Source organism: Oncorhynchus gorbuscha, linkage group LG16, assembly GCF_021184085.1.
Source record: "Oncorhynchus gorbuscha isolate QuinsamMale2020 ecotype Even-year linkage group LG16, OgorEven_v1.0, whole genome shotgun sequence".
NCBI lineage: Eukaryota > Metazoa > Chordata > Actinopteri > Salmoniformes > Salmonidae > Oncorhynchus > Oncorhynchus gorbuscha.
This window is the reverse complement of record NC_060188.1, coordinates 39,993,185-40,007,470: the sequence shown is the minus strand read 5'-3', so window position 1 is coordinate 40,007,470 and position 14,286 is coordinate 39,993,185. Positions and strand designations below refer to the sequence as shown.

Below are 14,286 nucleotides of genomic sequence, written 5' to 3'. Positions count from 1 at the left end.
GGAAGAGCAGCTCCGTCTTGCCGAAGTTCAGCTTGAGGTGGTGATCCGTCATCCACACTGATATGTCTGCCAGACATGCAGAGATGCGATTCGCCACCTGGTCATCAGAAGGGGGAAAGGAGAAGATTAATTGTGTGTCGTCTGCATAGCAATGATAGGAGAGACCATGTGAGGTTATGACAGAGCCAAGTGACTTGGTGTATAGCGAGAATAGGAGAGGGCCTAGAACAGAGCCCTGGGGGACACCAGTGGTGAGAGCGCATGGTGAGGAGACAGATTCTCGCCACGCCACCTGGTAGGAGCGACCTGTCAGGTAGGACGCAATCCAAGCGTGGGCCGCGCCAGAGATGCCCAACTCGGAGAGGGTGGAGAGGAGGATCTGATGGTTCACAGTATCGAAGGCAGCCGATAGGTCTAGAAGGATGAGAGCAGAGGAGAGAGAGTTAGCTTTAGCGGTGCGGAGCGCCTCCGTGATACAGAGAAGAGCAGTCTCAGTTGAATGACTAGTCTTGAAACCTGACTGATTTGGATCAAGAAGGTCATTCTGAGAGAGATAGCGGGAGAGCTGACCAAGGACGGCACGTTCAAGAGTTTTGGAGAGAAAAGAAAGAAGGGATACTGGTCTGTAGTTAACATCAGAGGGATCGAGTGTAGGTTTTTTCAGAAGGGGTGCAACTCTCGCTCTCTTGAAGACGGAAGGGACGTAGCCAGCGGTCAGGGATAAGTTGATGAGCGAGGTGAGGTAAGGGAGAATGGTCTGGAGAAGAGAGGAGGGGATAGGGTCGAGCGGGCAGGTTGTTGGGCGTTGTTGGAAATTTTTCCAACAATTGATAACAGATTATTTCACTTATAATTCACTGTATCACAATTCCAGTGGGTCAGAAGTTTACAAACACTAAATTGACTGTGCCTTGATACAGATTGAAAAATGTCATGGCTTTAGAAGCTTCTGATATGCGAATTTACATAATTTGAGTCAAATGGAGGTGTACCTGTGGATGTATTTCAGGGCCAACCTTCAAACTCAGTGACTGCTTGACATGGGGAAATCAAAAGAAATCAGCTGAAACCTCCAAAATGTAGACCTCCACAAGTCTGGTTCATCCTTGGGAGCAATTTCCAAATTGAAGGTACCACATTCATCTGAATAAACAATAGTATGCAAGTATAAACACCATGGGACCATGCAGCTGTCATACCGCTCAGGAAGGAGACGCATTCAGTCTCCTAGATATGAACGTACTTTGGTGTGAAAAGTACAAATGAATCCCAGAACAGCAAATGACCTTGTGACGATGCTGGAGGAAATACGTACAAAAGTATCTATATCCACAGTAAAACGAATCCTATATCGACATAACCTGAAAGACCGCTCAGCAAGGAAGAAGCCACTGCTCCAATCTAAAAAAGACTATGGTTTGCAACTGCACATGGGGACACTTTTTGTAGAAATGTCCTCTGGTCTGATGAATCAAAAATAGAACTGTTTGGCTATAATGACCATCGTTATGTTTGGAGTGAAAAAGGGGGAGGCTTGAAGGCGAAGAACACCATCCCAAACATGAAGAACGGGGGTGGCAGCATCATGTTGTGGGGGTGCTTTTCTGCAGGAGGGACTGGTGCACTTCACAAAATAGATGGCATCGTGAAGAAGGAAAAGTATGTTGATATATTGAAGCAACATCTCAAGACATCAAGTCAGGAAGTTAAAGCTTGGTTGCAAATGGGTCTTCCAAATGGATAATGACCCCAAGCATACTTCCAAAGTTGTGGCAAAATGGCTTAAGGACAACAAAGTCAAGGTATTGGAGTGGCCATCACAAAGCCCTGACCTCAATCCTATAGAAAATTTGTGGGCAGAACTGAAAAATTGTGTGCGAGCAAGGCCTACAAACCTGACTCTTTGTTACACCAGCTTTGTCAGGAGGAAATGGGCCAAAATTCATCCAACTTATTGTGGGTAGTTTGTGGAAGGCTACCCGAAACGTTTGACCCAAGTTAAACAATTTAAAGGCAATGCTACCAAATACTAATTGAGTGTATGTAAACTTTAACCCACTGGGAATGTGATGAACGAAATAAAAGCTTAAATAAATCACTACTATTATTCTGACATTTCACATTCATAAAATAAAAGTGCTGATCCTAACTGACCTAAAACAGGGAATTTTACTAAGATTAAATGTCAGGAATTGTGAAAAACAGAGTTTAAATGTATTTGGCTGAGACTCATGTAAACTTCCGACTTCAACTGTGTCACTGATAATCAGTGGTTCTACAGGTCACTAAACTACTACAATAATTTCCATACTGGTACAGCAATGTCTGTCTGTTTAGACTGGCATCTAACACTGTCAGGTCCCTAATGCCTTAGTCCTACTTGTCTTACACTGGCACAATATTACTTATTTACTTACTCTTAACACCTCTAAGCAATAAGGAGGGACTTCTTTTGTCAGAATACAGAATACCTAGGTGTGAAGGAGAGTCGGACAAAAACGCAGCGTGTAGATTGCGATCCATGTTTAATAAACAACGTAAACACGAATAAACACTACAAAACAAAGAATGTAAACAACGAAAATAGCCTATACTTGTGTCAACTAACACAGGAACAAAGACACTAAGGACAATCACCCACGACAAACTCAAAGAATATGGCTGCCTAAATATGGTTCCCAATCAGAGACAACGAAAAACACCTGCCTCTGATTGAGAACCACTCCAGACAGCCATAGACTTTGCTAGATACTAAGTATACAAAACAAACACTTTCCATGACAGACTGACCAGGTGAAAACTATTGATTTCACCTGTTAAATCCCTTTTCAATCAGTGTAGATGAAGGGGATTTCTAAGCCTCGAGTCAATTGAGATTGAATGGCACGCATACACAATCCGAAGGTGAATGGGCAAGACAAATGTTTAAGTGCCTTTGAACGGGGTATGGTAGTAGGTGCCAGGCGCACTGGTTTGAGTGTGTCGAGAACTGCAACGCTGCTGGGTTTCTCACACTCAACAGTTTCCCGTGTGTATCATGGTCCACCACCAAAAGGACATCCAGCCAACTTGACACTCCTGTGGGAAGCAATGGAGTCAACATGGGCCAGCATTCCTGTGGAACACTTTCGAGACCTTGTACACGGTGTATATAACCACATTATAAACTGGGTGGTTCGAGCCCTGAATGCTGATTGGCTGACAGCCATGATATATCAGACCGTATTCCACTGGTATGACAAAACATTACTTTTTACTGTTCTAATTACATTGTTAACCAGTTTATAATAGCAATAAGGCACCTCGGGTATGTGGTATATGGCCAAATTACTACGGATAAGGGCTGTATCCAGGCACTCCACGTTGCGTCATGCATAAGGACTGCCCATAGCCATGGTATATTGGCAATATACCACACCCCCTCGGGCCTTATTGCTTAATTATAGATGTATTTGTATGACAATGGGAGAACAGGTTATTCCATGACACCCACCCAAACAGAATTCCAACACAGGGAGAACTTAACTTTGCTTCAGTGACTTTGACATATTCAAATGTTAATGAATAATGCATGAACATTCCTTACTTTAGGAATTCAAGTGAAAACACTCAGAGTCTATTTGATTTAATGCAAGCACTGTTGGGTTCCCCGTGGGACGGAACGTCAACCACCAATCTCAGCCACTCGTCATCCTCACATCCCCTGTCGCCCGGGCGATGAGCACTCTACATGCACGTGCCAAAGAGTCCAAAGTGGAGACAGACGAGGAGAGCGGAGAGGCAGACAACAATTGGAGGGTCATTTGGAGGAGGAAATCTTTAGAGCTTTACAGGGAGAGGAATGCTGCTTTCACATCTCACCCCAAACAAATCCATAAAACATGTCTGATAGAATTTTCAGAATGGGAATGCACACAGATGACAAGCCAACAATACACCACAATGACTACTGAATTATGCATACGGTTATTAAGAAGTCAAAGAATAAGAGTTCATGTGATGTGAGAGAAGGACATTATACTTAATTCAAGGTAACATCTTGAATAATACGGCATGCACAAGACGTCGGCTGGGAAAGCCTCAAGATAACATCAAATGGGCCAGAATGAAGATAAAAACCATGCAAGTCAATAAGCATCTCGGTCACCAAAGGTAAACTATCTGACAAAAGATTATTCATCGATGATGAACCAATGCCAAGGGTGTCTGAGCAGCCCATCAAAATGTTTGGAAGACGGCATGATGCAAGCCTCAAGGCAGGAGACCATCAGAGGCCTCGAGAGCATTGACGGATCCATGCTTCCTGGTAAGCTGAAGCTTTGGTGCCTGCAGTTTGGACTGTTACCCCATCTGATGTGGCTGCTAACTGTGTACGACAGTGCCCTCACAAAGGTTGAGAAGATGGGGAGGATGAATTGCTCCTACACGAGGAAATAGTTAGGAGCTCCACAATGCCTCAGCAACATTGGCCTCTGTGGAAAATGAGTCCTTGAGCTGCTTCTCTCTGGTCTGGCAGAGTTCAAATGCACTAAAGGAAGACTAGAGATGACACTGACCGTCTCGGAAAACAGCATCGAGAGATGCTTCACCAACCTTGTCAACGGGACAGAAGTGAATTCCAAGGGAAGCAGTTCAACAAGCAAAAGCAGCCCTCTGACACGGGGACATCGTAGGGAAAGTGCAACAGAGAAGTGGAGGCTTCGGTCTTAGAGAAAGTCGGCCCTAATGGCACAAGGCAACACCTCCAGAGAGGCGGAAGCTAGTTAAGAATGAAGTGCGCCGTCAGGAATAAGCAGCAAGGTGTGCCAATGCTTTCTTACAAGCAGGGGCAGTGGATGAGGTGGGAGAACATGGAGGGCATAATCCTTGTCAGATCTGTCACGTTCTGACCTTTATTTCCTTTGTTTTGTATTTATTTAGTATGGTCAGGGCGTGACTTGGATGGGCAGTCTATGTTTGATTTTCTATGATTTGGGATTTCTATGTTTAGTTTAGTTTAGTTTAGTTTAGTTTATTTTATTTTTACAGGGACAGTGCACATTAATCAACGTTTCAGTAAAAGTGCCGGTTTTAGCCAGCCGGCTAATTTTCAACCGCAATCCCTGGGCAGGTTATTAAAAACAATTACAATATAGACAATAGCACCATAGAACAAGCAAGACATAGCAACATAGGACAAGCAAGACATAGCATACAGACAGAGCAACATAGAACAAAAAGCAGCAAAACAAAATTCATAAAAGCAACAAAGTGTTTCCACACCTCACAAGCTACAGACAACAGACAACATGGAAAGCGGCAACACACATTTCGGCCTAGTATGGTTCTCAATCGGAGGCAGGTGTCATTAGTTGTCTCTGATTGAGAATCATACTTAGGTAGCCTGGGTTGCACTGTTTGTTTGTGGGTGATTGTCTATGTTAGTGGCTTGTGTCAGCACAGGTCTCATTTGAAGCTTCACGGTCGTCATTGGTTTATTGTTTTTGTTACTCTTTTGTATAGTGTTGCAGTGTTCAGTGTTCTCTTTATTAAAATTCACTATGAACACATACCACGCCGCATTTTGGTCCTCTGATCCTTATCGCCTCTCCTCTTCAGATGAAGAGGAGGAAGACCGTAACAAGATCGACATAATGTGCTTCCGTCACCCCAAAATCCCAACCAGTGGTTGGGTGAAGATCCATCATGCCCCCCCCGTGTTCAACACCAGCAACCCTCAGACACATCCTGACTGGAAGCAAAGTGAGCCTCTCCCAAGAAAGGTACACATGGAGGCACAGTAAAGCACTGAAGTGCCTGGCAGCATTTTTTTATTTTACCAGGCAAGTCAGTTAAGAAACAATTCTTATTTTACAATTGCCGGCCTACCCCAGCCAAACCCTCCCCTAACCTGGACGACGCTGGGACAATTGTGCTCCCCATATGACCCTGTGCAACGAAAAGCATTTGTCCATAGTAGGCAAAAACAAAGGAAGCTCTCTCCAAGGACAAAGGCTGGACAGCTCAATGTGGCCCGAGACTGGAAAATCTGTCAGATTCATCAGGCATACAGTGGCAAGAAAAAGTATGTGAAACCTTTGGAATTACCTGGATTTCTGCATAAATTGGTTAGAAATTGTGATTTTTCTCTTCATCTAAGTCACAACAACAACTGTTTATTAACAGTGAGAATCGCAGAATGGTGAACTTAACTAAACGCCTGATGTTTATTAACAGTGAGAATCGCAGAATGGTGAACTTAACTAAACGACGGAGAGTTTTGACTGTGTGATATTAGATTGCTTCTTGTGTAAATATTTTCTGTCTGGATTTTAATGATCCAAGGGTTCGCATACTTTTTCTACCCAGCACTGTGATTGTTTACACGGTGTTAAATAAAGACATGAAAATGTATAATTGTTTGTGTGTTATTACTTTAAGCACATTGTGTTTGTCTATTGTAGTGACTTTGATAAAATTTGATCTGATCTTCATGACAAATGTATGCAGAAATCCAGGTAATTCCAAAGGGTTCACATACTTTTTCCTGCCACTGTAACTGCTACCCACCTAAGACCAGACCTGGTACTATGGTCCAACTCTCTGCATGCTGTCTACTTAGTGGAGTTAACAGTGCCTTGGGAGGATAATATGGACGAGGTATACGAGAGGAAGAGGCTGCAGTATGCTAAGCTTGCAGCAGATGCAGAACAGGGAGACTAGACTGGAAAGTGAGGCGTTGCCCAGTGGAGGTTGTCTGTTGTGGATTTGTGGCAACATCTACCACCAGGTTGCTGAAGGACCTTGGTTTCCACGGCCCAGCCTTACGCCAAGCCATCAAGTCAGTGTCAGAGGCTGCTGAAAGGGATAGCCAGTGGCTCTGGCTGAAGAGAAAATACCCCAGCTGGGTCCCAAAGTAAGCGGGAAGGAGACTGGGTAGGTATAGAGGGGGGTGGTTCTGGGACGTCAGAATTCACTGTTGAACCCCAATGAAATATCTTCCCTATCCCCATCCCCGTCTCAACAACATCAAGCAAGTTTTAGGATAGTGCTCTTTTGACACAATGGATTTATAACACAATGTCCTGTGTATTCAGAACTCATCTCTGAACATCTTTGCACCTCAGCTTGACAATGATACAAGTATAAAGGGGAGTTCGAGGAGTCTGACTTCCCTTAAAGTAGGCCTACTGTATACAAAAAGAGTATGTACCCTGCCAAGGTGCTCTCTCTCTCTTCTCTCTCTCTCTCTCAACAGGTCCTTGTGAGAAAAGACCTTGCCTGTTTTAATCTCTATAATGAATAATAACATGCCAATGTGGTAATGGAAGCCTGCCACTGTGCTGCTGAATTATTCACTGTCTGGGGAACCGGAGGAAAGGTGGCTCGGATCAGATGGAAGCACTGTGTCACTGGCCTGCCTGGCTCTTCTTTCTACTGCTGGGAGAGACAGTCAGCCTGCCACATGAGATATAATGCACTAAGAACAGGTGTTCACCTGGATGGGGGATAGAGAGCAGAGCAAGGTACTGCCCAGCCAACATTGCTGTTGTGTGTAGGTGCCTTATGTATCTACAAGATCCAGTATTCAGATTTAGCCAATGTAGATAATCATGAACTGACACTATCCCAATGCAATGAAGAGGATTAAGACCAGACATATCTGTAAATAACAAGTGTGTGTCCTATTGGATGATCAGCATAAAAGTTATCACTATTTGGGTCAGTCCTGATTAAACTACAATAATTTTGGCTTTAGCCTGTTGGCTATCTGGGAAAATACAGTTCATTTAAAGGGATACTTCAGGATTTTGGCAATGTCCTTATCTACATCCCAGAGTCAGATGAACTTGTGGATATCAATTGTATGTCTCTATGTCAAATATGAAGGACGTTAGGTGTAGTTTCACAAGCCAAAGCAAAGTAGCTTTAGCACAATGACTGGAAGTCCATGGGTATCTGCTGGCATGCAGATAATCATAGACTTCCAGTCATTGCGCTAACGCTAGTTAGCATTGTACTAGCACTAGTTAGCAACTTCCTTCAAACACTAGTTAGCAACTTCCTTCAATCCCCACACAGAGACATAAAAATGGTATCCACGAGTTCATCTGACTGCAGGGAAGTACATAAAGAGCCTCTTTGCCAAAATCCAGAAGTATCCCTTTAATTAACTCAGGAACCACACATGTGTGGAAGCACCTGCTTTCAGTATACTTGTATACCTAATTTACTGGTGTTGCCTTTATATTGGCAGCTACCTGTAGTAGCAATTAACTTTAACAATTAATAGCCTAATTCTGATATTTTTTTCACTCATTGGTTTTTTTGACTAATCAGATCAGCTCTGAAAAAGCTCTGAGGTAAAAAGATCTAACGTGTCAAAAGATCAATTAGTGGAAAAAAAATATTAGAATTGTGTCTCACCAGATCTCAACCTAATTGAGATTATTTTCCACCAACAAACACCAAATGATGGTATTTCTCATGGAAGAATGATGTTACATCCCTCTAATAGTGTTCCAGACACTTGTAAAAGCTATGCCAAGGCACTCTGAAGCTGTTCTGGTGGGTCGTGGTGGCCCAACGCCCTATTAACACACTTTATGTTGGTGTTTCTTTTACTTTTGGCAGTTACCTGTATGAGCAAATAGGAGAGGGCTGTGGTTTCAGAATAATTGTTAAAGTAACTGGCCAGTGAAAATCAAACTTTAAACTTTATATTCTGTTAACTCATATCCAAATAATGTCGTTAACATGTTAACATCAATTTACCAGCTGTTGCTTGAGAGATAGCCATGGGATTTATACATAAACCAAGCGAAATAGATTGCTCTTTCGTTTTTGAAAAAGTATGTAGTGTGAAGTACAATTGTTCTTCATCTATAATTAGAAAGTTTGATCAATGAAGAAAAGTTTGACAATGTTTTGATGTATTTCTGTTTCTTTTAATGTTTTGAAAAAGGTTTAGTACATAAATGTGTTTTTTGCACAGTCTCAGATTCTCAGCATAAATTGATTGGGTAAGGGAATTGTTAGTCTATTTGTGTTGGCTATTTCATCTACACACTTCAAAATGTTTTTTTATTTTTACACAACTTGTGTGGTATTAATTTTCCTCACCCTCCGATTGTTGAAGAGTGGATGGGGCAGGTAGCCTAGCGTTTAAGAGTCGTTGGGCTAGTAACTGAAAGGGCACTGGTTCGAATCCCGGAACCCACTAGATGAAACGTATGTCGATGTGCCCATGAGCAAGGCACTTAACTCTAATTGCTCCATGGTCGCGGTCAACAATTGTTGAGCCCTGTCCGTGACCTCACTCTCAATGGAAGGGGGATATACAACAAAAACGAATTTACAATGTAAGCGTGTGGAATATGTGAGCGCCCATGTTCCCTCATTTAACTGTGAGAATCACGAGACGCCAAGACTGGTGCTGAAGCTAACCACTCTCCTGTTTTATCATTGATGCAAAGAGAGAAGAAACATGACCAAATTAAGAAAAATAGACTGCCTATATTCTCTGTGTTCATTACATTAAGCCTGGAACCACAAGTTAATGTAGACATACAGAGGCCTAGATACAGTAAGGTATTGAGATTATTGAAATGACGTCTGCGCCCAGTGGGACATGCCTAATAGGCCCAAATGTTTTGTTTCATGGGCCATTTAATTGCGTTCACTTCCAAGCGCGCATCACGCTTGCGCACAGTACCTAGGCCATTCCCATGATTTGTAACTTGTAAGTTGAGTAAAGGGGCAGGTGGGGGGAGAGAGAGAGACAAACCGGGAGGTTCTGCCAATTGAAATAGCTCAGTAACAGCAGCGAGCCAGAGAACCGAGCCTGCCTCTATGTCAGGGCCACTTACCTGCAAGGTGCGCAACGAAGATGATGACCATGAACGGCAAGCAGCATTTCTCTATGCACCCGGTGCTGCAGGAGCCCAAATACTCTGGCCTGCACGCGAGTTCGGAAGGCATGCGCAGGGTGTGTCTGCCTGCCCCGCAGGTATGTTAGTCATTTATTTGAGGGACAAATGTATAATAAAAAATAGACATTTAAAGGTTTTAAGTGGATCAGAAGGAGTTTATTATCCACTACCGTCCTTGTTCTTTCTCTCTCCCTCACAACCCCTCCCTCTCTCTCATCCACATGTCTATTTAAGCAAAGCTGCTACTTTCATATTAATTTTTATGACCTGTGCTTTGAAGAGGGTTCTCCCTGTTCATGAAATGTTTTTTAATCCTGAGTTGACAGAATTCCCCACTGACTTCAATATGCGCACTCTTGCTTGCAGCTTCAGGGCAATATATTCGGTTGCTTTGATGAGAGTCCACTGGCACGCGCGGAAGCTCTGGCGGCTGCTGACATTGTCTCTCACGGCAAGAGTCACCCTTTCAAGCCTGACGTGACTTACCATACCATGAGTAGTGTCCCCTGCAACCCCAACTCCTCTACGGTGCCCATCACCCACTCCACCACCCTGACCCCTCACCACCACCACCACCACCTCAACCAGAGCTTGGAGGGGGATCTCCTGGATCACATCTCGTCCAGTCTCTCTGTGAGCGGGATGGGGGCTCCGGATTCCTCTATGATGGCCACTCAAGCCCACCAGCACCACCTCCAGACCATGGGTCACCTTCACCAAGCTATGGGCATTGGTCATCCGCACTCCTTGTCTGTGCACAACGGAATGTCGTGTGTCAACGACGTGGAGTCGGATCCTAGGGAGCTGGAAGCCTTCGCTGAGCGGTTCAAACAACGTAGGATAAAGCTCGGGGTGACCCAGGCGGACGTTGGCTCAGCTCTCGCCAACCTGAAGATACCTGGGGTGGGCTCTCTCAGCCAGAGCACTATCTGCCGGTTCGAGTCCCTCACCCTCTCTCACAATAATATGATTGCGCTAAAACCTGTCCTCCAAGCCTGGCTCGAGGAGGCTGAGGCTGCTTACCGGGAGAAAAACAGCAAGCCAGACCTTTTCAATGGCAACGAACGCAAACGAAAACGCACGTCGATAGCCGCACCTGAGAAACGATCTTTGGAGGCATATTTTGCTATCCAGCCCCGTCCCTCTTCGGAAAAAATCGCTGCAATTGCTGAAAAACTGGACCTTAAAAAGAACGTGGTTCGTGTGTGGTTTTGCAACCAACGGCAAAAACAGAAAAGGATGAAATATTCTGCTGTGCATTAGTTCAAATAATGCCTAAAATACGACATTTTGAACAGATAACGGGGATCTATCAACATCTCATGCCTGACTGGAATTTACTACTGAGACTCTATAGGATTTATTTACATTTCAATTATTTCGTTCACTTTTTTGTCCTGTTGTTTAGTTTGGAATTAAACGTATCGTGCTAAAGGTCTCTTGGAGGAAATGTTCGTTGTTGATTTTGTGACTGTCTATGACACCTCTTCAATCACAGAACTAAACTATAGGGCCTAACAAATAGAGGGAGAAAATGACTTCTCTCTCGTGTGATATGTCCTGTTGAATGATCATAAAACCTGTTAGTTGTTTGGACAATTTAATCAATTACACTAACCATTTTGACGTTTAGGATTCATATTTAAGATGGAATGAATGTGTGTTCACTGCATAGGGGTAACACAACCACCAAAAAAAATTATAATAAATGTGCTCTCTTTGTGAACTAGTTGAACTTTATTTACCGTTATGTGTAAACGAGGCAAATACTATTCACATTATTTATGACGCAACACGAGTTGATTTTTTTAATAGGCTAGTTTTAAATAAGGCATGTCAAACCGGAATATTTTGTCATGGACTATTTTGATGTGAAAAATGTAAAACAGTTTGGAGTATCACTGAAATACTATGAGTATTTTTCTTCACTCTTGGATTTCACTTGACAAAATGAGTGAAGTTCAAACTTCATTAATAAATCATTGAATATTTTCTCAAATTCCATTGAATCAGCAATTTATTATTTCGATAAAATTTTGCATGATTATTTTGTGTTTTAGTCAACTGTAGAGAATTAGACATTTGCAGGCCATTACCACTATTACAACAGGCTATTACCAATTTAAAAACATGTAGGTTGAGCTTAAAATAATTTAGCCATTTGTGTGAGGTTATGATAGTATTGTATTTAACTATGTATTTTGTTTCTCGGGTTGGACTAGGGGAGTATTAACTCAGGGTTTGTTTCTGGTCTGAATAAATCCTGCCTCAAGATTACAGGCGATACAATCATTGTAAAACCATGAGTTCACAGAGAACATGACTTGTTTCATTTAGGAATTCCCAATTCTCTGCTGCGATTAAAAACGACTCATATAGCACATAAATATGATTGAAAAAAGTACATATTTCATTGCTGAATGATAAACCAAAGTCAAACACAATGCAACAATTATATGCACATATAATTGATGTTTTCCTTTCATTGACGCACTGTTACCAGGACATTGGTCCTAATTAGATTGGTTAATAATTAATGCCCTTGTGTCACTGGGTTATATCGTGGGGTTTGAAATTATTAAGTAATGATGATGCAATATTAATTATATATTGGTATAAAACGAAGCTTGGAGCTGTGTGGAGGGCTGACAGTGTATGGGAGCTCGTGACTCGAGGGATAGAGGGGACTCTCACAATGCCAGGTAAGGATTTGAAGATTTCAATGTATCTTTTAAACCAGTACGAAAGTCAAGAGAATTTTCCACGGTTTTTATCTGTGTGTCGTTCCCCCTGCCCCTTTATATTCTGCGTTTTTGTGCTCAAGTTAAATATATTATTATACTAATAACAATGCAATAGGAGTTTGAAATAGTATGTGAAACTACTATTATTGTTTGAACTTGTAATAATACCAACTCACTTCATTATATTTGTCTTTATTCTCTTCCTGATGAATAAGTGCAGTTGTATGAGTCATTTAGTATTGGATACTTTTTCTGTAAAAGTGGAACAGCAGGTCGAGACTTTAAATAAAATCATTATTTGATTCAATTTGTGTAAATTCGATGTATATATTAATTTTAAGTAAAAACAAAAATAACATATTGTTAAATATACTGTAAGTTATTCACTATAACCTGAAGTTACAGGCCACACACGGTATTCTCCCAAGTGTAATAGGCTCTCTGGATATTTTAGCCAGAGGATCAATATTTTGCATTTGAAAATAAAATCAGTGGATTTGTAATGTTCTCTTTGATCTTAAAATGTGATTAATTTCTTAGGCAATGCGTAACTTATTTTAGTAAAGGATCATTTGAAGGAGGGGCAAAAGCAACATAATAGATCGTCTACTTGCTCATGAGGATAACCTAATGGACATTTTCTCTCTTGTTCTGTGTCTTGGGAACATGTGACATGTGGCTGCAGCTTATTTATCCTGGTTTTAAATCAGGATAAATAAGCTTCACCAAAAAGTGAAATGCTTATATTGTTCAATCTAACTGTTTTGTTATAATTGTTTTCATGTGTTTCTGTTTTATTTTTTACAAACTTGAAAGAATTTCAGAATATATTTCATCTTCCAATGTCTGAAGACTTACCATATTAATGTTAAAGAAATGACTTGGAGAGGAAGGTTAAATATTTTTTGGGCTTGGAAGCGTGTGTAAATTATTGATCGCTGTAATACCCCTATTGATATCATAAACCTCTTGCTATGAGGTAAATTGAGCTGAAGGTTAGCAAAGACAGGGAGCATGTGGCGAGTGAGGCCCGTTCTATTATTCATTCCCAGTTGGAAAGTATTGCAATTTCTCATGCAATAATTGAGCTGCATTACCCCCGCATATTTATTTATTAAACATTCCTATGTGCATTTTCGCTTCAGATCAATTGCAAATTTGCTGCGAAATATAACTTAAACAAGACTCTGAAATCTTAAGAGTATTTTTACAAAGTCAAGGAACAATATTTTTTATGAAAAATGTAAGGTATTGCATAATTAACTTTTATAACTTTAGAACTTCATAAGTTGACTTATAAATATATATTTGGACCACATCAATTGAATCATCAAATATTACATTTTGATGTGGTGGGTGGTGGGCTTGTTATGTCTGCATTTGTGGGTGTGAGTGAGTGTTTGAGAGAAAGAGAGACGGGGGGAGAGAGAGAGTTAAGCTTGCTTGGGATGTTTTCATGGACTGGTGAGAGACGGTGCTCGACAGAATGGGGATGAGAGCACTATTTAATTGCGGCAGACGGACTCCCGGACGGTGTTCTGCACTGCACACCCCTCCTCTCCCTCTTAGCCTATCCTGGTTGGTTAAGTCTTCGGCAGTCCCAGTGAGGAGAGCGAGTGGGGTAGGTAGGG

The 14,286-nt window shown here is 41.9% G+C and overlaps 1 protein-coding gene across 1 annotated transcript; it reads left to right on the top strand.

Annotated features, from left to right (window-relative positions):
- Positions 1-9,765: 9,765 nt before the first annotated feature.
- LOC124000697 (POU domain, class 4, transcription factor 3) lies at positions 9,766-11,844 on the top strand. The gene is made up of 2 exons (XM_046307264.1): positions 9,766-9,988; positions 10,278-11,844. Exons 1-2 carry the CDS (start codon positions 9,869-9,871, stop codon positions 11,172-11,174), a joined length of 1,017 nt encoding a protein of 338 aa, XP_046163220.1. The 5' UTR covers positions 9,766-9,868; the 3' UTR covers positions 11,175-11,844.
- The last annotated feature ends 2,442 nt before the right edge of the window (positions 11,845-14,286 follow it).

Excerpts from the sequence above, each read along its gene's own strand:
- LOC124000697 (XM_046307264.1), top strand. The coding sequence starts at position 9,869 with ATGATGACCATGAACGGCAAGCAGCATTTCTCTATGCACCCGGTGCTG. Across the intron at positions 9,989-10,277 it reads TGTGTCTGCCTGCCCCGCAG|CTTCAGGGCAATATATTCGG; the intron begins GTATGTTAGTCA and ends TCTTGCTTGCAG.